Source organism: Dunckerocampus dactyliophorus, chromosome 16 (genome assembly GCF_027744805.1).
Source record: "Dunckerocampus dactyliophorus isolate RoL2022-P2 chromosome 16, RoL_Ddac_1.1, whole genome shotgun sequence".
In the NCBI taxonomy this organism is placed as follows: Eukaryota; Metazoa; Chordata; class Actinopteri; order Syngnathiformes; family Syngnathidae; genus Dunckerocampus; species Dunckerocampus dactyliophorus.
In genome coordinates, this window is record NC_072834.1 from 18,157,341 (window position 1) to 18,184,993 (window position 27,653).

Consider the following 27,653-nt stretch of genomic DNA (forward strand, 5'->3'; position numbering starts at 1 on the left):
AAAAGGCACAACATTGACTTTAGTAACAACATGGAAGGACCTGCAGCATTAAATCTTTTATTGTCCTTTTTTTTTTTACACTCCATCAGAGAACACTGAAATGTTACAAGAGATGTGTTTGATTCCACGTGGAAATAAACAAAACAGAAACAAAAATCAACCTCTATATCAACAGACGCTGGCTATAGATATGAAAACGTCCACAGTGGGAAAGAAAAAAGCACATTGTCGCTGGAAAAGACAAAGGACCTTTTTTTTTTTTTTTTTGCAAAGCTCTAATGCAAATCACCCCCCCCCCTCCCCCCCCAAAAATATAAGAACAATAAGAGAACTAATTTCAAAAATAATAATTGGGCACCTTCTAAGATTAGGCTAAGATTAGGTGCTGAGGTAGACAAAAACTATAACAATTCAAATCATCATCATAATAACAAAAAAAAACACACAAAAACTCTATCTTTCTTACATTTCTTAATAATACAGAGCAACTTGTTCCATGACCACAATGTAGGAGAGAAGTAGCACAGACAAGCCAAAGACGACAGAGAAAGAGAGGGGAAAGAAAAGCTTTGTCACGTTTAAAAGCTTCGTTACGCTTGGTCCGACAGGGCAAAGTTGTTGGTCCTCAGTGCTAAGATTACAAAAATACTCCGTGCTTTCTTTCTCGTATCTTTACATCTAAACCTCAATGGCATGTGAAATGGCGACTTATCTGGAGGAAAAAAACCCCACCATCACTGAAATAACACAACAGTGCCAGCTCAAGGGATGCCATGAGTCCCTCTTGTCCCACACACCCTAAATGCATCATGTAGGAAACATAAAAGGTAAAAAAAAACAAAAACAAAGAAACAAACAAAAAAAACAACTAAAAAGTACTGAAGCAAGGGCACAAAATGTGTCCGATTTTTTTTTCTTTTTTTTTTTTTTAGCTTGCTCAAGCGTAATATTGTTAGACAGCAAACCTGTTGCCGATTATCAAAATCTCAATAGCAAAAAATCTCAAATGTCAATAGCATCAAGAGCCCTCTCATTCTGGATATTTAAACATTAAAAACAATTCTCAATCAACAGCCCTCTAACAGTGGATTAAAAAAAAAAAAGTCATATTCGGTGTCATGACATCCCATGGGTGCTGGCTTTTTATTGTTTTTTTTTGCAAAATGTTCATCTGAAAATACAAGCGGATACTTTTTAGGCACACAAGAGAAACACTGAGGGGGAAGAACTATATCACTGCTGACGTGTTTATATATATTTTTACCAACATAGAGAAAAAAACAGTGGCATAGAATAGAATTTTATTTCTGATTAGTGCATTTTTCCACTAACACACACACACACACACACACACACACACACACACACACACACACTCGTTAACCCACACAAAAAACGTAGAAAACATTCAGAGGACGATGACCGGGTTAAGGGGGTGGAGGTCACGTGACCGACGGGGAGAGTGTTGCATTATGGGAGTGTCTGACTCTTATTTCTTATTGTATTGGTGGGTGGAGTTATGGCGAAAAAGCCCCGCCCCCTTCAGCTCACAGTGTTAGAGAGAATCAAATGGCAGGACACCAAGGACGTGCCACCATCCCTTCTTTTTTTTTTAACTTCAAGTACAAAAACAACAAAAATAATACGGCCGCGATCAAGTTTGATTGAGAAAACGGTGAATCATCGGTCGGCTTTTTTTTTGTCTCTTCTTTGCCACATAAACAACGACAAAATTATAACAATAATAAAAAAAGGTGGTGGTTCAATTTCATCCTTCACCTACAAATGCTGACATCCAGAAAGCAACACTTATTATTATTCTTCTTATTATTATTACAATATGTTCACACGATATCAAAGAGGAGCAAGGCCAAAAGACGATTCACACCCAGAGAAAGACACCAAAAAAACAACCAACAAAAATACAAATATTTGTGCCCTGCTTTAACCCTCCACAAAAAAAAAAGGACTGACACGCAATACAAAAATATCACAATTTCTTTTATATCAAATTGCCTCTGTTGGCTCTTTTTTGTTTTCTTTTGTTTGGATGATTACTCAACATCCAATTGTCCGTCGCGCTCTGCAAAAAAACGATGACCGACCTCGATCCAGCACCTTCACATTACAAAACTCTATTCACATATGTTCAAGTTTCAATGTGTTGTTGGTTTGGGAACCCCCTTAGAACAAGCAACAGTGCTTCTTTCTTCCTCTTTGTCGGCTCTTTGCTTGTCACTTAAGGCTTCAAAAACATTTTTTCTACTTTTTTCTCCCCCGCCCCAAAACCCACGCACCTCTACCGTTGTCACCTTTTATGTACACTTTGAAAATCATATAAATCAACTTTCTGAGGAAAAAAAAATGCATGAGATGAAGTAGCAATGATGAAATATGCCAAAAAAAAGAAAAAGAAAATGTGCTTTTTGCCAAAACATGAACTTAGAGAGGTAGCTTTTTGAGAACAAAAAAACACAAAAACAAAACCTTCCGGCTCGTTAACAAGCAGGGTTAATAATAACAAGAATAATACAAAGTTTGGTAATAATGCACAAAAAAAAAACACATTAACAAATAAAATCTCATCACTGCGGCACTTTAAAATTTGTGTCTGAGCACAAATAATCACGCTGTGCAATGCATCTTTCCGACTCAAGAAAAGGTGGGAATTAAAAACAAAAAGATGAGGTCACAAAATGAGGTAATTCAAGTACGACGTGTTCGACTTCACGCTCAACAAAACAACAACAAGAACAGGAGATGAAACCACAGAGAAAGAGTTGATTTATCTGTTGTCGTATTCATCCAATCGGGAATCCCTGCTTCCTGCACCGACACCAGTCCGGCAGCGTGCGAGTCTTTTCACATTCACGTGGCCTCGAAAACACCTCTTCTACGGCGTCCCCTTCCGACATTCACGACTTCGAGAGCAGCCGTTTTTGTTTGCTTTTCCTTATCGTCTTTCCCCGTCCATGCAGCCACAGCGTGTGGCGGTTAGTGTGAGATAATGAGAGTATAAACGGAGCGGCCCGGTTGCGTATTGCTGCAATTAATGAACGTGGCGTCCTGTAGTAATACATCAAACAGAAACTGTTGTCGTAGCTTGTCGTCACCTGTGCAATGAAGCTATGATATGATGAACTATGATAACGGCGGAGCGCAAAATATATAAGTCAGCCTTTGGCCTCCTTGAGGGAGGGGGTACCTCACAGTACCGGGAAGACCGTGAATGTGTGTGTGTGTGTGTGTGTGTGTGGAGGGAGGGGGCAAACAAAGCAGCACAAGCTCCCCCCCAACAATCAACCAAACAAGTTCATTGACTATACTGCATATTCCCACCGCCTCTACTGCCGATTCTCAGGGGCTATCTCGGAATAACGAGGAAAACTGGGAAGATCTACTTGGTTTCATTCAAGTTTGTGACTGTGAATTTTCACGACATTTTTCAAGGAAGAACCCATTCGATTTTGGTGAAGATACGGATAAGAGTGTTGTTGTTGTAAGGGCACTTTTAGACATTTTCCTTTTTAATCATGGAGTTTAGTGACTCATGCAAGGATTCTAACAATCAGAAGATGATAAGAAATACAATTTGATCCAAATCAGCCTTGGCGGAGGTCCATGGTCCAAATCAATTGGTTGGAGTGACACTCCCTTCAGGGAGGTTCTGGTTCAAAAGTTTGAACATGAACAGGAACTTGAATCTGTTTATATGCGCTACGCAAAAAACTACTTCAGTGATTTTAACAAAACCTGGTAAAGGTCGACGTAGGTGAAGGAAGAACCAATTCAATTTTGGTGTGTACACGGGCAAATAAATCCTTGTTGTAAGGGCACTTTTAGACATTTTCCTTCTTAATCGCCTAGTCTAGTCAATCAAGAATTTTAACGATCGTACTAAGATGTACAATTTGACCCAACTTTGGCCTTGGCATACGAGTGATGTCCATTAAGGAGGCTGAGGTTACGTTTCAAACCAAGCAGAACAGGAACTTTACTTACGCCATGCAAAAACGACATCACTGCTTTCCACAAAACTTTGCATAAAAGGTCAAAGACGAAGCAACTCAATTTTGGTATAGATAAAAGAATTCTTGCTGTAAGGGCACTTTTAGTCATTTTCCGTTTTTCTGTCTTACTGATGAAATTCTGGCGTACGAACGATAAGAACAATTTTATACACATTCGGATCATTTGGCCTTGGCGGAGGTGTCTGAGTGGCCGCCACCAAGGAGGTTTTAACATGAACGAACGAGGAACTTTCAGCCGTTTATATGCGCGGTTGTAAACTACACAAAACTACTTTAGCAATGGAAAAATTGCTAAAGTGGACACCTTTACTCAAAGTTTATTAGTCGTTTATAAGTCAAGGAAGAATCTGTTCAATTTAGGTGCGAATATTTTGGTCATAAGGGCACTTACACATTTTCTTTCATTGTCACCTTGGCAACCGTGCAAGAGTCTTCATGAAAAACTTCAAACGTATGTAAGACATACAACTGAATCCCAGCTTGGCCTTGGCGGAGGTCTGCACTCGAGAGACTGGCATTCTAGTCCACCAAGGAGGTTGAGGTTACGTTCTAACAGAAGAGGAACAGGAAGTGCTATTAGTTTATATGCACCTTTTCTTTTTTTCGACACACAAAAACTACTTTATCGATTTCTGCAAAACTTTGTGTGAAGGTGGGACGTGGGTCAAGGAAGAACCAATTCAATTTTGGTACGGACACAAATAAAGGAGTTCATCCAGGAAGTCTTGTTGTAAGGGCTCTGTTCCACATTTTCCTTCTTAATCACTGAATTAATCACAGGTTGTTCGGCCTTGGTGGAGGTCCGCCTTTGACTGCGTGACAATGTAGTAACTTCCACAAAGGATGCTGCAATTATCTTTTAACAGAAACAGGAAGTGCCACAATTCAAAATTCAAGCGTTTCAGAGTGACCACTAACTTTGCAAAAAATACTTCACAGATTTTGACCAAGCATTGCATATCGGCGGGACATCGGTCAAGGAAGAACCAGTCGGATTGCAGTGCAAATACGCAGAAGACGGCGTATCCAGAGATTGTTGTCGGGACACTTTTCCTTCGATGCTTCAGTGAATAGCGCATGAATGCACTACTGTTTGTTAGCGTATAACACACGGCTACAAAACTGTGGAGGGGCCGAGCATGGAGCGAGGAATATACATTTTTTGTATGAGAAAGTGTCCGCAAACTTTTGACTATTGCTTTTACTTGTACTACAGTATTTTGGAGCTTTTCTTTAAATTCTCCTTGTCTGTTTTAGAAAGTATACAACTCAGGATGACTCGGCCTTGGCGAAGGTTTCGGTACTTTACTGAGGGACATTCTTAGTTGCTCACTGCAACTACTAGGAAACACAAAGTGATCCATCGCTGTGATGAACTTTTTTTTAAACCTCCGTTCACGTCTTCGTGTGACTGGTAAACTAAACAACCAACTACGATTACAACAACGATGAAATCGACAACCTCCACTGCCAGATTTCGTTCAGTGGAGATTCAGATAGCCCTTGAGAATCTGTCAACACCGCTAGCAGCAACACTTCCCTGCCGCTCAGCAACCTGAAATAATAACACAGTAACACAAGGTGGGGCGATGACCCGGTGATTCCGAACTACACGGTGGACACGACTCTCTGACCACCCTTGCCTTTTTCGTAAGAAAAGTCTTTTGACGCCAACGTCGTCAACATACCCCTAACGCCTCATTACATTCTCCTTCCTCCATCAAAGCCCCCCCGCCTCCTCTTTTCTCCGACCACCACACCACGCCTGTCTCAGACATAGCAGAGGTACAGGTAGGTCTTCTCTATGCGCCAGTCAGGGGGGATGTCTTCAGGCTTGTGGCCCTTCATGTGCTTCTGCATGGCTGACAGGCTGGGGCAGTACTCCAGGCAGATGGTGCATTGGTAGGGTGAGGCGCCGTTGTGGGTGCGCAGGTGCTTGATCATGGCCGAGTAGTCCCTGGATCGCTGGTGGCACAGCTTGCACTCAAATGGCTTCTCACCTGGGGGAGCCATGTTGAAGACAACGGTTAGCATGAGTAGCTGACAAGGTGACACATTCATCAGGCGATGTAGCTCAACATATCAAACACACTAGAGGCCGTCAGAGCCTCGGTGGGGCTGTAAGCTGGGAACTGGTAACATTTGCACTAAAAAGGCACAAAAACAAGAACAATAACAACCAAAGGATGAAAAGGTGTACCGCGTTTTCACCGAGCAGTACGGTTCATTTGTTATGCTGCCGTTCAGATCAGAGTTATTTGTAATATTCATGATTCGTCATTAAGCGATGTAAATTTAAAACATTTTCTCCGCTACCATCCATTTTCTTCCACTTATCTGGGTCCGGGTCACGGGGGCAGCAGTCTCATTGAGGAAGTCCAGACTTCCCGACCATCGGAGGGACACGAGGCGTTCCCAGGCCAGCTGTGGGACATAATGCCTCCAGTGCACCCTCGGCCTGCCCTTGGGTCTCCTCCCGGCTGGGCATGCCCAGAACACCTTTCCAGGGAGGTGTCCAGGAGGCATCTGGACTATGCCCAAGTCACCTCAACTATCCTTCCGTCATCTACAGATGTGGAAGTTGCAAGTTTGATCATTTTATTTTTCTTCAGCGAACAGGCTAACCTAGCATGACATTGCTGTTAAAATGTGAGTTTAATGTTAGCGCTGTAGCTCACAATCACCGCCGCATCATAAAAAAAACATGTAATCACAAAAAGATAATGCAATGTTAACTTCATGAAAAATAATAAAACCTTGCACTCACCGAAATATATGTGGTATTAACAATTGTCATAATTTGGACACCACACAATTTTTAGAGTGCAACACATAACGAACTTAATAAGGTTTTCTTTACGTGGAGTCATTCGGCTCCATTAATATAGCCTAGCTGGTGTGTGTTAGAAGCAAAACAAAAGGTGCGAATTAACGCACGTGACGGCGTTGGACACAAAAGAAAATGACTTATTGGATTTTGAAAGTTCCTGTACTTGGTCAATATTATCCATGTAGCAGAAATCCTCAGTAATAACTTTCACTGCAAATCATTTTACAGGATGCAGTAACACTTCATATCACGGCCCTTAATATCCACGTTATCCAACAATTTGAACGTGTGCAGCATGTGTGATATACAGCGTATATACGAAAAGTGGATAAAGCATACAATAGTGCTTCTTGGAAACACATGCATTTTGCTAGCATTAAAGCTACAGACGCCTACAAAACGGCGTTTCCGCGGGTTTATTTTGTCCAACTCACTTCTGAGACAAAATAGCACCCAATGGGACCTTTAACAGACGTCTCGTCCAACTCCTGACTGATCCATTGATCACTGAAGAGGTGTGTCCACATCCTTCGTTACATCGTACATCAAAGAGCGGATGTCGTTCGCAATCAACAATGGCCGCCGTGCGAAAAGCACTAATGATTTGAGCGATGGCTGGCAAACAATCCGGCGGCCCCACCGTAAATCAGACATGTAAATGGCGACCTTTTGCTGGTGGCATTTGAGACGAGATGTCGGAAGCCATCGGGGCCCCAACGCTCATCGAGGCTAATACTACTGCTAACGTGCAGCGTTGCCTCCCCCTGGTTGACCTTGACCTCGCCCGCCCGCCATCGCCCCGAAGCCAATAAACGCAGACAGCTGTTGATATTGATAACCAGACTGTAAACAAGGGGCCCTCTAGTAAGCAGCTAACAATGAATTGCAAATGCTTCCCCGTCACCACCAAGTATTGATCCGGCATTGGCATGTGGCTCGTGCAAAGGGATGGGTGGCGGGGGGAGAGCGGCGTCAGAGCGTGGATGATCCATCAAGCTGCTCTCTTTTATGTGAGGTGCCCTTTTGACGGTGAGCTTGTCACTTGCTCGTTATCTGCCGTCGCTCTACGGCTTGATGTGAACCCCTGCCATCCTGCCCCCGCCTCCCTGGATGTGGAGGGGTGGGGTGGGGTGGGGTGGAGGGGGGGAGCCAATTATTGGACAGGCTGCCTTGATAGTGTGGCTTAACAGCTGCCTTATTGAAAGGGAGATGGGAGCTGTGCAGTGTGAATTAGAGAGGAAATGGCGAGGAAAAGCATAAAGCCGCGGCCGCCCTGCCCCATCCTGGTGGGCTTCTCGCTCAGTCTTCTTGGGGGCCGCCAGCTTATCACTGTGTCAACATCTTTATGGGGCTCTAAATATACTGGGATCAATAGGCAGTCTTTGGAGACATTCATTTACTGTAGCGTGGCAACAAAGATATGCCTCTGCTGTGTGTGCGTGCGTGTGCGTGTGTGTGTGTGTGCGTGTGCGTGTGCATGTGCGTGAGCCCCTCCACTGCTTCATATGCTGCAACAATGTGTTCCTGTTCCCAGGCACAGCTAATGAATGTAGTCAGAGGAAAAAAACAGCTCATTTACACACAACATTAGCTACACCTGCACCATCTAATAGGATCCAATACAAGAGCTGTGTCGAGAATTTGGCCTTCATTATGAATTATCATTGTGGTTGTAGAGCACCACCACGTATACCACCTCCTATTATTCAGGAGGCTGTATGGGCATATGTGCCATAAAAGGTTGTTTTGTTTGTCCACAATTCAATCGTGCAATAGCAGCATCATTTGTATATATACAGTATTTTATAACTTTACTGTGATTTGACAGCGTTTCAATTCTGTTGTACAATGACAACAAAAGGCACTACAATACGTTTAGAAAGAAATATGAATCCCAGTTAAAGAAAGTGATACCATTTTGGGCCTATCCATGTTAATGAGAGGTATTGATTATTATAAATCTTATCAGTACCGTTTGTTTGCTCGATAGCGAGCAGGATGGTGCAAAAAGTAGTAAACATATTAGGTAGAAACTTTGTAGAAGGGTGGGCACGCGGAAAAAGAAGAGTGAGCACAGGTGCTGTGCAGATCAGTACATATTCTTTTTTCATCATTTCTAAAATTGTTTAATCAATTAAACGTTTTTAACAAATCATATTATTTATTACAGTATTTATTTGTAATATTTCATTAAAGTATGTACAATAATAACAACAGGAATAAACAATTATTCCATCCATGTTCTATACCGCTTGTCCGCTGGAGCCTATCCCAGCTGTCTTGGTGCGAGAGGCGTGGTACACCCTAGGCCAGGGGTCACCAACGTTTTTCCTTGTGAGAGCTACTTTTACAAAATGAAAATGGCCAAGAGCTACTCATTCTTGTAACATTTATTTTCAGAGCTTATTTGAAACCCAAACAAAGCGAATATGCTTGTTTCACCAGAACATGAACAAAATGCTGGTGTCCACAACTCACATTTTGTATTTCAGAATGCATTTCTTTCCACTGTTCGTTCATTATTAACTGGAAACCTGAATGAAAAGCGGGCTTGCGGGCGCCTCATGTGGTCGTGGGGGGCTACCTGGTGCCCGCGGCACCACGTTGGTGACCCCTGCCCTAGACTGATCGCCAGCCAATCGTAGGGCACATAGACCAGTGGCTCCCAAACTTTTTACAGTCGTGTACCCCTTCAGACATTTGACCTGAAGCCATGTACACTTAAAACACAAACGTTTTTATGTTAATTGACTTGAAATGTTGAACATCATTAATTGGTTAAATAATTTTATACTGATTCTTGCATGGTCACATTTTGATAAAAGTTTGACATGAGCACTGATAAATACTGTAGATAAGTACTCATCCTACATATATTTGATTCCAGTCTGATGTTGGCATCCTTTCCTTTGAATGTGTTCAACTGAGCTTCACTTTTTTTTTGTTCACGCACGTTGGCTATGGTTTCAAACTGCTTATTAATTCAATACCCAACGGAAGCGTAAAGTTTACAATTCACAATAAAGCAGCGTCCAAAGTACAAACATACACACTGCCAGCGATAAAGACTCATTTTCGGGGGAATACCCACTCACAGTGACATGTTTTCACTACTGCGCAGTGCGGGGATTGGGACGCCAATAAAGTCAATCTTCTTAATGCACAAAATAAAAGTTGATTTTTTTCTTTATATTAGGCCTCATTAGGTTGTGCAGGTGTACCTAATGAAGAGACACAATCCACATGCAGTAACGTTAGTACTCATACGGTACCTGTGTGCACGCGGTAGTGGGTCTCCAGCTGGTGCTTGAGGCTGAACTTCTTGCCGCAGCCGTTACATTCGTAGGGCTTCTCGCCGGTGTGGATGCGTTTGTGGCCCTTCAACGTGCTCTCGTCGCGGAAGCAGCTCCCGCAGAACTCACACTCGAATGGGTGGTCCCCGGCTGCGAAAGACGGGCAAAACAAGGCAGATGAGGAAAAGATAATTATTGCACTCCATGGTCAGGAAATACTTGACCAAATGTTCTTTAGTGAGACAGGAATTATTTCCATACAAACTGGTGGAAAGTAAATGAGTGAGGTTCCTCAGGCTGGAAAGGTTAGTGACTTTCGCATGTTGCCATGTATTCATACTTCCCAGCAAGCATCATTGACAGCAAAGTCAGTTGAAAATGAATGGAGCGAGGTTCTCTAGGCTGGAAAAATTAGAGTGGTGATATCTGCCTGGCTACGTATGCTCATATTTCCCAAAAGGAATCATTACACAGGAATACACATAACTTAAATAAATAATAATAAATAAAGGGATACAAATTTTGGAAATATGGGCCATTGTTTTATTACAAAAATAATATATAGTTAGAAATCCCACAATTTTTGCATGTTTAATGCGAGCAGCGACTTGTTCCACTTTGTTCCATGGTCCTTGAATGCACCATTTAACTTTGCAATGCATCTTCTCCCACAATGCACAGATAAGACTACTTTGCTGTTTTTCTGTTTTTTCTTTCACCTCATGGGAATGCATAAAGGTAAGATTTGATGACGTTATTGAGTTCTGATGTACGTATTTGTTGGTGCACCTATCTGAAAAAAACAAATCCAGGCTCTTACTGGTGGATGGTGGCTTTGTATTCATTTAGTGCTTTCAATTTTGTGTTGTTCCTGTCATAGTTTTGCACAATTCGTAATAAATAAGATATATCAGGTCGCTATAATGTACACATGTTACGTGTGTGCTGAAAATCTTTCCCGGTGACCAGCTAGTGTGCTGCCAACGCTAGCGAGAGCGCTAACCATTCTCATTGACACAAGCCCCCAAATAGCTGTCCTCGGCTATGCCTGCCCATAGCTAGTAGCTTCTAGTCCAAATTTTAGCTAGCAGCTCAAGGCAAAAATCCGCCAAGAGACATCTCACTCTTAGTTGGGACACTCATATGCCACATTACCAATGAAAAAAATACCTGCAGTGCACCAGTAACTTTGTGTCAACGTACTTCGCGGCAACTTACCTCACAGCGACACAAATAACTTTGGTCTTGTCGAGAGAGGCATCTACCAGGGCTGTGGAGCTAAACTTACCATTCAAAGTACCCTTTTCTTTGTCAATTTCTGCTGAATATTTGCCACGCCGCTGCATTTCATCACACTACGGTGTGGGCGGAGGATCAAGCTGGTTGTGCGCATGTTAACTTTGCATCAAAAGAATTTGTGCCTTTAAAGGAAACTTACATGCATTAACTTTGACAGCCCTAATATACAGTACACTAAGTCCCCTACTAACGAACATCCGACGTGCGAACTTTCGGAGATACGAACACAAGCCGACTAGTCTATATTTTCATGTGTTTTGCCCTGTAAGTCCATATTTATTCTGCTACATGCTTGACCAGCAGAGGGCACTGTGACAATGCTAATGGGACCAACAGCTGGAGAACAAGAGGAGGAGGAGGGGAGGAGAGAGAAAGCTACATTGTAGCTGTATGATACAACCCGGACAGAGCGTGTGATTAAAGTTTATGAAGAGTTAATAGGCCTGCTTAATTCTACACCACCCACAGAACACTACCTCTTTTAGAAGAGTCTAACGACGACGACCATTTGTCCTTTTTTCCCAGTATATCCTCTACCACTACCAACAACGTATGCTCTACCACTCCTCTTCAAAGGTAAATAACATTTATCATTACGTATTATTATATCACTTTTATTGTTGTTTTTTTCATTAATTATCCTCGTTTAATATTACTACGGCATCCAAAATCATATTTACATACATACGCATATACTGTATATGTATACACGTACATGTAGTACCTATATCATTGGTAATATTACCTTTTCCCCTGAGAGTTTCTTCAATTTGTGCATTTTGATTTAAAGATTCCCTCTGAGCTTTCTCTTCTCTTGCTTTGTTTAAACAAACTGTCTTATGCTAAATTAGGGGAATTACATCTACATTTAATGACATATTGTTTATTTGTCAGACTGGTTGGTTCCTGACAAGCATCATTTTCGACCAGTGAAAGTGAATGGAGTGAAGTTTCCCTGGCAACAAATCGACATATGGCATCTGCTGGGTAATTTTCACATGTGGACATACACTCAGTAAGAATGACTTAATGAGAGTTTCTTTGGCTTGTGCATTTCAGTTTAAAGAAGATAAGCTCTGAGCTTCCTCTCTCTGTTCAGTTTAAACCAACGGTTCTCAACTTTGAAGCACTGTAAAACTGAACATACAGATATAAAGTATATCGATTGTAACTTACATGAGACAGAAAATCACTTCTCTGTAAAATTAAACATAAAGGAAATGCATTTAAAATCCCATGTCCACGCTATCCATGAGCATTAGCGATATTACATGGCACCTCTACATGCCAATTAAATAGATAACCAAGATGTACATTCCACTAAAACAGCTGATATATAGGCAAAGACTTTCTTAGGCTCAACAACAGACAGGCCTGTCACATTCCTTAATGGCAGAAGACTCAGTCGACAATCTAGTTTAAACAATTTCATGCCAAATGAAGAGAATTGCATGCAAATCTACTAAGATATTGTTTGTTTTCCCCATGTATTAGACACGTCTTGAAACGCTCATCTTTAATTCCAACATCGCTGATTCCAACCTAGGCGGCAGCCTAGTGGGCTAATTGCACATGTTCGTGTTTGATGAGGGGGATCTACCTGCATGGCCGCCTGTGTCACACTCCAGTCAAGTAATGCATTTCACTCCAACACCGCAACTTAAAGTCGCCATCAATGACCTATGCCTTTCATTATCTGACTGTCAGAGTAGCGGCGTGCTGGGGAATAAATTGCATTTTGTCGTTACGTTCCGCCGCTAAGAGACAATCTGGCAGCTCTGCCCTGCATATTATCTTATTTTAAGGCTTTCTTGCACGCTGACAAGGTGCTTTCTTTGCACACTTTAAATGCTGATCACATTTGGCTACACACTTCACACATTCAGGGCTCTTTATTGTGGGATTTCTGTGGAGGGGACGTATGTGAGGGGTGTTGGCTCGGTAAAGGAAGAGGAAAAAAAATCAATAAATGTGACAGTCTTTATTTGTCTGCATGAAGTTATCAGCGCCTCCTGCTGTAAGACACGCCGCCTCTTCGGGGCGTCTCGGCCACAGCGGAGATCACAATCCATCACCGAGCCGGGCGGCCTCACACCACGCCGCAGGAATGATAATGCAGCTGGCGTTCACCTGCCTTTAATTAGGGCGCCTCAGTGAGTGGGATGCTAATACCCGCGCAATGACGGCTGTGGACAGCTAATGCCATTTCCATGAATATACCACATATTTACATCTAAAAAAACAAAAAGGGGAATAATAATGTCTGACATTGGCTTTTTTGATCACGATATTGTCCAACTCTCAATTTCTGATACCGATATCAGCCGATAATAACACGTGTAACATGACATATCCTGTGGTGGAATTAACACATATCTGTTGTGAAGCTAATTCATTAATTAAGCAATTAGCTTCTCAATGTGGTTGTAAACATTGTAAAACATCTGAGAAATACTTGCGATTAGGCTTACGCTGTGATATTTGTTTTAAAAGTCAACAGAGTAGCCATTTACATGTTTTGATCATCAAAACGTCCAGAGAAGAAAATCAACATTTATAATTTTCATGTAGGCCCAGCACTCTTAGTGCAGCAGCAGTGTCGGAGCCAGACATTTTTCGTGAGACCATTACTCACGTAGGGGTGGCAATAAGATACCTGAAATGTCTAGATGGCCAGCGGAGAGTAATAAAGTATCTATCTATCTATCTATCTATCTATCTATCTATCTACATATCTATGTCGTGGAATTAACACCGCCGCCATGAGTGGCTGCCATTCAAGCAGCTCTGTTTGTTTATTCAAGCACATTTTTACGTGCCATTCGAGCGACGTCCGGCACCGGTGTGATTACCCGTCTACCCGGGCCTGGCAGCCCTGGCCAGATTAATCAAACATTAATCAGAGGGGCCAGATTAATTCAACTCAGTTCTCAGTTTTGTGGTTGATCAACTCAGTATTTTAATATTAATTTAATTTAGTATAATCCTTCATCTGATAATTTGTTTAGAATTCAAGAGAAATATGGTCTACTAAGAACTTGGAATCAGGCAAGTCCTTGTTCCATCTTCTCTCAGACTGTATTTTTACTGTTTTTTTTCATTTTCTTTGTCTTTAATATAATTTAGACTAACACTAAAACTCGACTTGCATCGCCGTCGTAACAAGGCAACGTGTACGTAACACGAGGCCCACCTGTGCAGCTAAAAAAGAGCAGGGTTTGTGCATAAATTCTCATTTGTGTGTTGAAGTGATTACACTTTGGATAGGATCCATTTTATTGCATTTTCATAAAATAAAATGTGTTCTTTTTTTCAGTTGAGGTTACCTTTGAGAGAAGAAAACACAGAAACACAGTCTGGGTTTTGGAGGCTGAATTCATAAGCGATCATTTTATCATTTGCTATCGTATTGAACATCGACTATATGGCGCCAATGACCTGAGCTCCACTCTCTCTCTCGCTCTCATTCTCTTGTTTATCGCCTGTAAACTTTATCAGGACACGCAGCGATGCACAGCTTTTAAAAAAGCGCATTTTAGTGTGCGGCTGCATTTGGAGCAGTCATGATTACTTACAAGGAGATAAAGCGTAAAGAAGAAGCGATAAGAAGGAGAATGAAATGCAGCCGCGTTTGGGCTCAGTAGACAAATCATACTTAGGGGATGTTTACACTAAAAACAACAACGGTGGATAAAGTGCTGCTCAAGATAAAGAGTGTGGTGCCCCCTATGGGTTGTACATCATAAAAATGCTGTGGAAGACATGCTAGCATACGTGTACTGTAATACAGATATCCTCAAAGTTGTATCATCATTAGGCAAATGCTCAATGACTTATGGACAATTATGTGCCAAGCCCCGCCCTCTTGCTTGATGGGGGCCGTGTTCAACCAATCTTTTACACACAAGCTTGTCGGTCCTCCAAAAAGGTGTTTACCAAATCTGGTGGTGATTCAGCTAAACACTGTTGACTGTTGACAAACGTTACAGTGGGTGTTTTGTACAGTGCATTGAGCTGGCGAGAAATTTCAAGCCAGTCAGACTTATGGGAGCTAAATAACAGCGCCACCATGTGGTGTATTTGTCAAAAAGTAATAGCTATTACTTTGGTAACAATGGAATATTAATGAGGGCCTTTCTTGTACAGCGGTTCAGGAGTAGACGAGTTGAGGTACTTGACACAAATAAATGAGCCATGCATGGCTCGCCAACTAGTGGCCTTGTATGCAAACTACAACCTTTTTGATTGTGGACGCTTTTGTCATCACATTAAGCCTTCAAAACTTGTCATCAGTCTAGACAAGCCTTGGAAAGCGGAAGACGACTTTATGCCCATCCATTCTTTCTTCTTCTGTAGTCACGTGGTTCTGTCTGCGCGTCTGCTCACAGCACCACAGGTAGGTGTACCTTATGTATTACATCGTTTTCACTCAGTGACACGTCCCCATCTGGATGCAACTACTTATGAATCCAGCACAGTATGGTTGCAATTGTCTTTCAACCCGCCATAATACAAAAAGTGTTTCTGTGTGGACAGGGCCTAACAAGTGCATTACACAACAGCAGCAACAGAACCAATGTTGTAAAAGCAGCAAGGAGCAAACTGCTGAGCTACTAGCAACATTTTAAAGCACATGCAGAGGTAGATAAAGTGGCTGACCGCTCATCAAACTTCAAAATTGCAGCTACTTGCATATGTTATGAAGGAGGTTGCCTATGCCAATGTTATTTGACACAGCGCTAATCAGAGACCTTGGCGATTATTTGCTTTAGTAGACCACGCCTCCGGTAACTATAGGAGATGACAGTTCATTGAATAGAGGCATTAATTGAAGCATTTCGCAGTATCCACCCCATGCTTTGCAGTACGTACGGTGTAGTTTGCTCGCCTTGGGCGGGTCTAGACATGCTGCTGTCTGTTGATTGGTCGACAGAAAATTGTTGCTTGGGAAAAAAAATGGATTTATTTACACACATACATATTATATATGTATATATCAAAACAAAATCAGGTTGTGAAAAAGTTAGAATATTATGAGGAAGTCAAAATGTTATGACAAAAAAAATTGTGAAGATTATTTAAATAGATCATTATTTATAAGACTATTAAATAATTGGAATATTAAAACAATGCAAATTGTACTGTATTTCACTAATGCAGGGTAGAATTTTGGTTAAAGATGGCACATCTTTGTCTTCCCTCCAGCACAGTGAGGTGGAACCACATCACACGGCGAGTGGACCTTCGGGTGCCCGTGGGCATCACCACCTGCGTCCTTCTGTCAACCCCCCCCGTCCTCGCTTTACCCTTCGCTCAGGCCATCATCTTCTGTGACACCCCAAAGGAGGGCGGTGGCGCCCACGGGCACCATTGGAGGGCAGCTGAGGGGCGGCGGTGGCGGCAACGGCGTCAATTCTGTTAAAGCTAAAGGGCTGTAAATCACGGGCGTGGGGCCGCAGCTGATTTATTTGCTGGCTGTGAGCTCCGTCAAATACAGCTGCGAACACAAAACGTGGCGTGGCGGACAGCAAATTGGCTGGCAGTTAAAAACACACACAGACAGACAGTGAACAACAATGGAATATTAATGAAGGCCTGCTGTGTGCTGCCAACACAACAGTATAATTGAGCGTGTGCACTTCAACCTTTAATGCACTGTGCACACGTGCAGTAAACACGCATAAAGAGCAAATAAAAAAGCCAGCGAGACAAGCGCAGGTGGTCGGAGGAGAATAAAGATGGTCCAGATTAAGATGCTGAAATAAACACCATTAAAAATCCTCGCGCCTCGTCTTTTAAGCGTTGATCCGGTGTCACGGCTCAGGGCGAGGCTGCGTCGCCGAGATAAGGCGGCAGACAGGTAAATGAAGCAGGCGGTAATGAATGTCCCCAAAAACGCTTTCTGTTTGTCACTTGATACACGGGAATGTTAACGCAAAGCAATAAGCGCGTTCATCTAGAAAGCTCTCAGCGGCAGATGAGGCGACGCGCATCGTCCATTCAAATCAGCCCCCGAATATTACATAGACCCCGGAATTTACAACACCGCCGCTATTTACTGCTACTGGGAATCATAAAACCTGGGGTTGTTTCTTGTGTGTTTTAGTCTGCTCTTACAAGAATTTACAAAGATTTGCACTTCAATTTGCAGAAAACTAACCTCTGTGATTATGGGGAAAGGTGAATTTCTGAGTTTCTCACCTTCTTTATCAAAATGCTGGCACTTTGCTGACACAACTTTGTCTGGCTCCATTTTGGGTTATTTTGCAGCCGTGATCAAAAGAAAAGCAGAGACTTGATGTGAGAAACGGTATTGAATTAAAAAAATAGCTCATAGCGAAAAATTAAGGTGGTGTCCGTGTTGATCTTGCCGCCACATTGCGTCTTTGGCAACAACCACACCTTCTGTGAAGGTAAAAGTAACCTTTAATGTTCATTTATCCCAGGGGTGATATAATATAAATATATAATTTCAATATTTTGTAAAAAGGTTCAACAAAACGTACAGTATTACAAAGTTTTGTGGTATTATTTGTTAACAGTGTCAATATTTCTCTTTACATAAGGCCTTTGGCACTTTTTTCCACTTTTTTGATGGAGTTTTTTTTGTTTAATTTTATTTCTACCATGTGCTGAGCCAAATATGAAAACAAGTTGCAGGCCGTCAATCTCCCCCAGACCGCACTTTGGACACCCCTGGTCCAAATGAAGAATCAAGAACTATGGTTTACTAAAAAGTGTTAGTACATTGCTTTGTAACTGTTAAGCATCCATACACTGACAGCTTATTAATGTGTGACTTATTGAATGATTTGTATTTTACATAAAAGAAGTGTGTTGCTTTTGTTCCTCAAAGCAAGCAACTTGTCAGTGTTGCTGCTTCTAATACGACCGCTACATTAAAACTACTGCAGGGTATGAAGGGAAGTGATGCGCACAAAGCACGATGTCACACGTATTGGTTTTTAAGGAAGCAAATATGCCTTTGCGTTTGGCCATTTCAAGGATTTTGTGCAACCAGAGTCAACATTTGCTCAACCAAATTATTTTGCGAAGAAGATTAAGAAAGTAGAGAGCAATAATTTGGGCTATGCCAGTTGGTGGGGAACTTGCTGCAACGTCTTTTCCAAGGAGCGTGTGGTTGTATGTCGAACCAGGAGTGCTGGGACACTGACGTGAGCCGCGTCACTGACAGATTTTTAAAATCATTTTCGGATGACAAGAAGAACTTTTGTCTACACCTGTGACTACCTTTCCCCAAGTCTCGGCAAAGCACGCCTTTCCATGACGTGTACATGATTGGTTACATATCGGATTTATATGTACATACGAACACGGCATGGCTCGCATTTGAAAAAGAATGAATTGCACTGTTCACACGCCATGAAAAAATAAGATACAGGTGACATACTAAAAAATAGCAAACAGTTAAGCGCATATTGTGCGCGGGCCAAAGTCAATTATATTTTTAGACTTTGATACGGGCCAGTTAACTCATTCGATAGCAAAGACGTAGCTATACGTTTTTATAATCCCAAACACCAGATCCTAGCAATGTATTTATATGTCTTTTACGTTTTTTTGCACGAGAGGCAGAAAGAGGTGATGACGCAACTGTGCATTTCACTTCAGAGCACTTTTAAGCCATAAAAAACAGCCACAAGGTGGGAGAGATCAAGTGAATGGAAAATCAGACATGACAGAAAGGAGGAAGTGAGAGAGCATGGAGTGTAGTGCAGAAGGTTAGCATTGGAGGGAAATTTTAACACACACACGCACGCATGGAGCGTTGTTGGCACTTTTTTGCCTTTTTTTCTGAAGGCTTTATAGGCGGAATAAGAGTTTCCCATTACGTGAATTCTGAGGTCGTTCTTTTTAGCTGTTTTTATATCTTTAGAACGCACAGAGAAAAGAAAGACGTGTTCATGTCTCACATAGGGGATGATGGGCAAAATTCCAAAAAGAGTGCAGTTTTCCTTTAAGAAAATGTTGACTCCGGTTGCACAAAATCCTTGAAATTGCCACAAATGTGCCTGGACTGAGACCAGGAAGTATGTAAACATACTAAATCGCCCGTGACGACGTGTTTTGTGCGCATGGGCGCCACTTCCCGGACGCATGACATTCACATTGCACACAAAGTCACATTTTTGTGGCCCGCGAATGCTTGGGAATAATGTGTGTCTGTAATGCAGCTCACCTTTTCCCTTCTAAATGTGTTCTTTCTTTTTGACAGAAAAATTGTACTGTGTGCAGTTCTTCTAAACTTTAATATTATCTGATCACGCAAGAAGATATTACAAGCATTTTTTTTTAATCAAAAATTAATACTTGAATGTCACATGACATTCTCACTTCATTTCTCATTTCAAAGCAGGTTATCCATCAGTTTGTTAGTAAAAATATAATAATCAATAATATCATGAGGTTATATTCATATTTATATTGACAGTTAAAAGTGTCCCTCTGAGGGCAGTCATAACTGCAATGTGGCCCACAATGAAAATGAGTTTGACATCCCTGGACTAAATAAAAAGATTGGATTTTAACAAAAAACCCAAATTGGGCACCATACCCTGCAGGGTGAATGTAGCCCAACGTGTCCTCAAGGGTCAAAAATGCATGACAAATATGAATAATGCATACTTTTTCGCAGGTCTGGGATTCCCCTGATTCCTCAGATTTCTGTGATCCAGCTCATTTCATTGTGCAGGTCTACCCAGCAACAGCAGACGTTAAAACTTAGCATGGACAAAATAGCCTCGATATAAAATAGCCTGGGTTAGCTTTAGCCACTCACTAGCTAGAAAAAGTGCAAATAAGATGATTAACTTCAAAGCACACACACTCGGCGGAAAGCAGTTTTCTTTTTTCGGAGGACCTATTTCCGACTGTATAATCTGCCCACCCACCCCCCCGACACAAATCATATTTAAAGCACGGCTTCTCTCATTGTGATTCAACACCCAACTCACGACGGTTCAAAGACGCCGGCGACAGGCGGCGCCATCTCCCTCTAATATTCACGCCTGGGTGGGCAGGTGGATGTGGTGGTAGTGGTGGTGGTGGTGGGGGGGGGGCAGACGGCACTCTCCAAGGTCTGCTAGACGGAGCAGATGTGCACACGTACTGTAACAGTCTGCATCCCCTTTTAGCACAGCGCATCCTATTGGTGTGACTCGTAAATAGAGGCCGGCTGCTTTCATCTCGCTGCCTTTCCTTTCAAATATTTATCCCGGCGCTGGTGAGCTAAATCGGCCGTGACAGTGAGACTGTTATTTAAGGTCGCAGACAAGCGAGGGCGGGGTGGGGGTTTGCAAGCAATTCTTCACTGCTGGAATGGAATTCATTTCCATGTGTTCATTTTTTCTCCCCCCTCTGTGTCTGTGTGAGAATGCTCACATCTGTCAACAATGCATTAGCATCACGGCGTGGCCTCTGTGCACACACACCAGTAACAATAAATAACATAAGGTGCTGGAAATAAGTGCGACTGGTGCAGGGATGTTTGCAGCTGACCTGAATGGATGCAAAGAGAGCGGCTGGGGAGGAACAACATGGCTTTTTACTTACTGTAAGCTATTTTTGGCACTGAGGCTGTTCACAGCTGAAGGATGACTGCAAAATGTTAATGTAAAACAAAAACAACAACAACAAAAAATCATAATTAGTATAGGAATAGTTTTTTTTCTATGTCTCATGAGTCACTGCTGATACACAATGACTGGAAAGCATCGTAACCTACAAATTTGTTCGCAGTAATAACAGCAGAGGCATGTTAGACCTCTTCTTTTTGAGTGAATTGTGTTCATGTATGCAATCAGTTGCGATTTGATGCACACCCCAACTGGCACGCTTATACGAGCACAAGGACTGATGAAGACAAATCACGATTGCCTTTGTGAATGCACTCATTTATGATCAAATGACACATCGTAGAATACTGCTAATGTGAACCGATAAGTGTATTATCTAAAAAAAAAAAAAACAAAAAGAAAAAAGAATGTGCATCCTCGTATTCAGTGGACTGAATAAACCTGGGATCAAGCCAAATGTGAGGCACTGTTTTCTTTCATATTTACATTTGTTTCCCAGTTTGTTCATCTAAAAATATTAATAGTTTTACATTTTCAAGATCACCATCATCATCTGAATTATTATGGTATTCATAATTTAATGTAGAATGAATATTCATCATGCTTATGACTGCTAATTATTAATATTCTTAATTAATTCTATTTATTTAATATTATAGCTACTTTTACATTGTACTTGTTATAATTGTTTATATTATTTATTATTATTTATATTATGTTATATATATATATATATATATATATATGAATTCATTTTTATTATTATTATTTAGCAGTTATTATTATAGTTATTAAAGCGCCCCTTTTAAATAGAATTAAAAAAAAAAAGACATTTCACCAGAGATATTACAGTTGGGCTTTCATCTACTTGTGTATTGGAATTCATTAAAACAACAATAAAACAGATTGATGAAGTCATTTCAGTTGGAATTGCGTGCAAATGCTGAAACTCTGAAGGTGAACTGAAATGTAGAATGAAAGCTGAAATATCCTAGAAATGCGTTGAAATCCATTCACCGATTGAGAACCAGCAACCATTGGGTTGGGAGGCAGCCACTCTACGACCAGAGCCATGCCACCATGCATAGAATTAAGCAGAATGTTACCACACGGTTGCTGGTTCTATCCTCGGTTGTTGTGCAATCGTTCGACGTACTTATACATTTCAACAGTCATTCTGCATTTTTACATTTTGAATTTCGCTGTTTTTTCTGTCTGCTAACCACTCCCCATCAAACCATTCCAACATCAAAATGTTCAGCTCATTCAGAACATGTAGGCTATCTGCCAGGACTTTCCAAAAAATTCCTCCATTTTCCAAAATTCTGCATTTTCTGTGACATTTTTCCCATTGAAAATGAATGGACAATTTCAATGCTGCCCCCTATCTGTGGAAATTCATTTGATATTTAACATCACATGTAACAGTCTACTTAGTAATGGTGGCATGGCTCAGGTCATCTCCCAACTTGATGGTTGCTGGTTCCATCCTCAGTCGGTATAAAATACATTTGCAGGATATTTCAGCATTCACACGCAATTTCTGCTGAAACTGCTTCATCTAGTTATCATTCGTTTGGTTCCATAGCTACACTACCGATACATTATTGGTTTATGACAATTATATAATGCAAAAATATATTTAGACAACATGGGTGTGGAGCAGGGATTTCAAAATAAAAGCCTGCATGCTGCTATAATGTTTCTGCATTCACTCGGCTTAATCTTGCCTATTTTAACAACTCTAAACAACTCTTACCAAAGATTTTAATAACTCTGCAAGGCCCTCATCCATCAGCCTCCCTTCAAATGAAATTGCTTTCATTATCAAAACGCTTGAAATAAAAAAAAATAACCGTTCCCTCAAATGACTCTGATCCCTGTGACTAACCGTCCTAAATGTCCCGTTTTGTCTCCATAAATCCTTGATGCACCGAGAGACGACGTCTCACTTTGAAGTGTGCTCGTTTTAGAACCAAGACCCCCGAAAAGGGAATGGCGGGGGCTCCAAAGTAAAATCATGCTAATACATCACGCACACAACAGGATGATGCAAGCTGGTTGCAAACATGTATCGGTGGTGCCTTCACTGACCTGTATGTGAGCGTAGGTGGCGTTTCAGAGCAGTGTGGCTCGGGAAGGTCCGGTTGCATTCGCTGCAGATGTAGCTGCGAACGCCGGCGTGGACCTCCATGTGCTGCTGCAGTGCCGTCTGGGTCTGGAAACGCTTCCCGCAGAGCAGGCAGAAGATGGCCATGTCTGATCCTGCAAGCACACAAAACATCGACACCATCAATGAAACATGTTCAAAACTCAAGGTTGCTTCATTTAAAACAAACTGCAGGTGTCACCTCTAGTGGTGGAAATAGGCCATTACACAACTGAACGACACTATCACATATTAAGTCGATTCATTAGCAGTACGATTCATCCATCCTGTGATAATCTTTGTCAGGTTTTGCTTCTTTTTCTTCTAGATTTGCCTCCTTGTAGGATCCAAACTCACAAAAAGAAATCACAGAAAGCCATATAACGCTGAAATACACACATGAATTCATGATAAATAACCACTTTTCCATAGGCTGCAAGAAATGCACCTCCGACACATGTTGATATCCGTCTAACCGAAACAGGGAAAACCTGAAAAAAGGGCTTTATATTTCACGCTGAGGCATGTGAATATAAACCACAATGAAGTGTATTTTTGAAGTAATTCATTACAAATTTTCAAATGAATTCTAAACCATTTTAATTCAGTTGATAATTTTTTAAAATAAATAATTCAATTAATTCTGATTACTTCATAAAAAATGTTCCATATGTATAATTGAATTATGCATTGAAAAGTATTTTATGTAATTAGAGGTACATTTATTTTTAAAAAAATCCTACTTAGAGGATGACGCAACTGCACACTAATAGATGTCACTTTTACAGCAGTTTTAAGCCATAAAAACGGCCACAAGGTGTCAGAACTGCATTTGATAAGACAGTTCATGGTGTTATAAATGTAAATAAATTGTTATTTTGATGGAAAACAACCTTTTGTTGCTGTTTATGTTGTGGTAGGAACTGATATTTTCCATGTTACATAGGTTCCGTGTTTCTATAGCCATACAACACAATATTTGGAGTGCCTTGAAAAATCTGTCAAATCAAATCAATCAAAATCGTCTAAAATGGCCGGCACTGAAGGGGCTCTCTTTTGAAAAATGTCTGGGATTGAATGAGTTCAATTTCAAATTTAAAGCTAAACCATGTACATGTGAAAAAGAATTGCATTATTATTATTATTATTTATTTAATTATTTTACAAATAATCACAATACAATTGGATTATTTGTCTATATATTTTATATTAATTACAAACAATGACTACTTTTTTTTATAAATAATTCAATTAATTATGTTTATTTTATTTCAAAAAAAGTTCCATGCGTATAATTCAATTAAGTATGCATTGAAAAATATTCTATATAGTTCTAAATAATTTAATTTGACCAAATTACTTACTTAAAAAAAAAAAAAATGGAACCATGTACCGTATATGTGAACAAGAATGTTAGTATTATTATTGTTATTTCATGTTATTTTATTTATTACAAATAATCACAACACAATTGTGTTGTTTTACATGATTAATTCAAATTGTTTATAATGAATTATACTTATACACTAACCCAACACAGTTTTTAACATCAAAATAATTTATTTACAAATATAACACCAACTATTCACAATTTTCACAGTTGAAACTGAGCTATGTGTGTACATGTGTTTGCAGGTGCGTGCGTGTGCATTAAAATTTCCCTACAATGCGTATTTTTTTTCCATGCGGTACGCAATGTAACAGCTGCCTTTATGCAAGGGCTTCCTCTTCCTGTCATGTGTGTTTCTCCTTCCGCTCATGATGCACTTCTGCCACCTAGTGGCCGTTTTTATTGTATTAAAATTGCTCTCAAGCCTAATCCATTGGTGAGGAGTTGCACCATCACCTCTACAGCCTCTGGCGCACAAAACATTTAAAAGACGTATAAATACATTGTTGGGATCGGGTGTTTGGGTTTATAAAAATGTATAATATCTTTGGTATTGAATGAGTTGATTGAAAATATTGAAAAATAGTCAGTGATAAACTAATATTTATAATTAAATTAACTATGCGTGACTAAAATAAATTTAAATGTATTAGAGTAGTATTAAGCTATATTTTTAGATGCAACATTGTCCAACTAATTTATCGACATCTGAGTGAACTGCATATTGACAATTTACCACAATAGATATCAATGCGATACATGACCGTATCGATATACTGTATTGCGCCAACCCCAGTCTCCTGCCTGGCTGTGCAGATGCACTGAGATACAGTAAATATATAGAACCCACCTAGGTAGAATGGGGTGGGGGTGGGGGTAGCGGGGCCTGTGACTGATGTGTTTATGTGATGAAAAAGCATGGCGCACTATACGTTGAAGATAACAATCTCCAATGCAATGCTTCATTCCAGTCTGGACTTTTTCTTTCCAGCTGAGATAAACAACGCACAGCAGACAAACACGTCAAACGGTAAACATCACACACACACACAGCTGCACACTCCCTTGAACTCACACTCGTCTTTAACCCTTTTTCAATTACCAGGCTCGGGAGGGGGGTGAAGAGAAACTCTGGGGAAAGACTGGAGTTGTTGGAGCTCAATTTCCATTCCATCAGTCAATAAGACATCTTTAGGGCAAAGCTGACACTAATTTAAAAATCTATGATGAGCAGCGCACAGCCTCTTCTTCATAAGCAGTGCAAGGGGAGGAGCCGGATCAATCACCATCGCTATCCTGCTAGCTGGCAGGAGGGAGGACCATGACGTCTCTTTTACAAGCATCAATGAGTAAAGTGGGCTGTCCTGTGATGATTAGCAGTTTTAGTTGTCATGTCCTAGAAAACAGACAGGAATGCTTTCCTCTAACTGTGCCAGCAATGAGAGGTCAGTCAAAGTGTTCTACTTTGAAGCCAACTGTCATTCCTGCTTGTATTTTATTTTATTTTTTTAAAAAGGAGGTTATTGACTGAGGTGGACTGCTGCTGGAATCCCTTAAAGGACTCCAAGTGCTTAAACGGCTTTGTTTGGCGAGCATTTATCACATTTAGTTTAAACTCACTCTTGCTTGGCAGACACGAAGGATGAAATGTGGTTCTCCTGACAATTCAGCACTTCATTTAGCATATTAACAATAGGACTATTAATTGACTATGAGACTGTTTTAGCCCAGTCCGATAAACACATTCCACAAAGATGGCCGACGTGCTTCAACAAAGGCCACCAACATGGCAACGACATCTTTTAATATCCTCCAAATATGGCGTTCATTTGGTAACACTCCACAACCATGGCGGATGGGCTGCAACATACTCCACAAATATGGCGGATATGCCGCAACTGCATGCCACAAACATGGCAGATGTAGCAACACAGTCCAAACATGGCGACGATACAGCTCCACAAAAATCATGGATATACACGCTAACAAAAAAAAGGCAAATGTGGTACAACACAGTCCGCAAAAATGGCGGACACGCTGGAAGATACTCAACAAACATGCGGAGGTCATGTCGCACCACGCTCCAAAAATATGCCTGACACGCTGCGATGCAGTCCACAAATACAGTGGTGTTACAGTGGTGTGAAAACTCTCTCTTAATAAAAAAAACTGTGTTCAGTTGTGTTGTCATTGACTAATATTTAAATTTGTTTGATTTAAGTGTGCAAACATGCAAAAAATAAGAAATCAGGAATGGGGGCAAACACTTTTTCACACCACTGTACACAAAGTCTTCAAACAGATGCCACAAACATGGCGGACACGTGCCGTAAGCTTCTCCACAAACATGGCCGTCATGCTGTGAGGCACTCCATCCAAACATGGCACATTTAATGAAAAAAAAGGTGGACATGCTGCTCCACAAATATGGCCGACATGACAAAACACACTCCTTAAACATGGCTGAATGCTAAACAACAGCGCACATACAAACAATACATAAAAATAAAGACAAAACATTAAAAATACAAAAGATATGCTGCAAGACACTCCACAAATATGCCCCACAACAGAAACATGGCTGAGATGCTACCCCACACACACACACACACACACACACACACACACACACACACACAAAAATTAATAAATAAAAATACATTGATAAAAAATATTGACAAAAAATTCTGCAAGATGATCCACAAATATGCTCGACATGACACAAACATGGCTGACATGCTACAATAACACACACACACACACAAAAATTAAAAAAACATTTTTTTGTAATTAAAAAACGGCTCTGCCACACGCTCAACAACTACTGTATGGCTGACACAACAGAATACACTCCTTACCCATGGCTGGCATGCTACATCAGCACGCAAACGTGGCAGAGCCATGTTGAAACCTACTCCACAAACATTCTGTTCCACCCTCCACAAAAATGGCAGATGTGCCGCAACATACTCCACAAAGATGGAGTATTCGCTACATTTTAGAATTCATTTGAACGACATCTTTTTCCCGCCAATCCTAGTTATTTTTTGTAAAAAACAAAAAAG

General features: G+C 40.9%; 1 protein-coding gene across 3 annotated transcripts in view; it reads right to left on the reverse strand.

Moving 5' to 3' along the window:
• Positions 1 to 303: 303 nt before the first annotated feature.
• zbtb16a (zinc finger and BTB domain containing 16a) overlaps positions 304 to 27,653 on the reverse strand; it is a 165,370-nt gene continuing 138,020 nt past the window's right edge. For all 3 annotated transcript variants that reach the window (XM_054755693.1, XM_054755692.1, XM_054755694.1), the window contains exons 5-7: positions 23,144 to 23,314; positions 10,134 to 10,304; positions 304 to 6,031 (exon numbers count right to left, since the gene is read on the reverse strand). In XM_054755693.1, the coding sequence (XP_054611668.1) occupies positions 5,802 to 6,031; positions 10,134 to 10,304; positions 23,144 to 23,314 (572 nt within the window). In that variant the 3' untranslated portion in view covers positions 304 to 5,801. The remainder of the gene's footprint in view (positions 6,032 to 10,133; positions 10,305 to 23,143; positions 23,315 to 27,653) is intronic.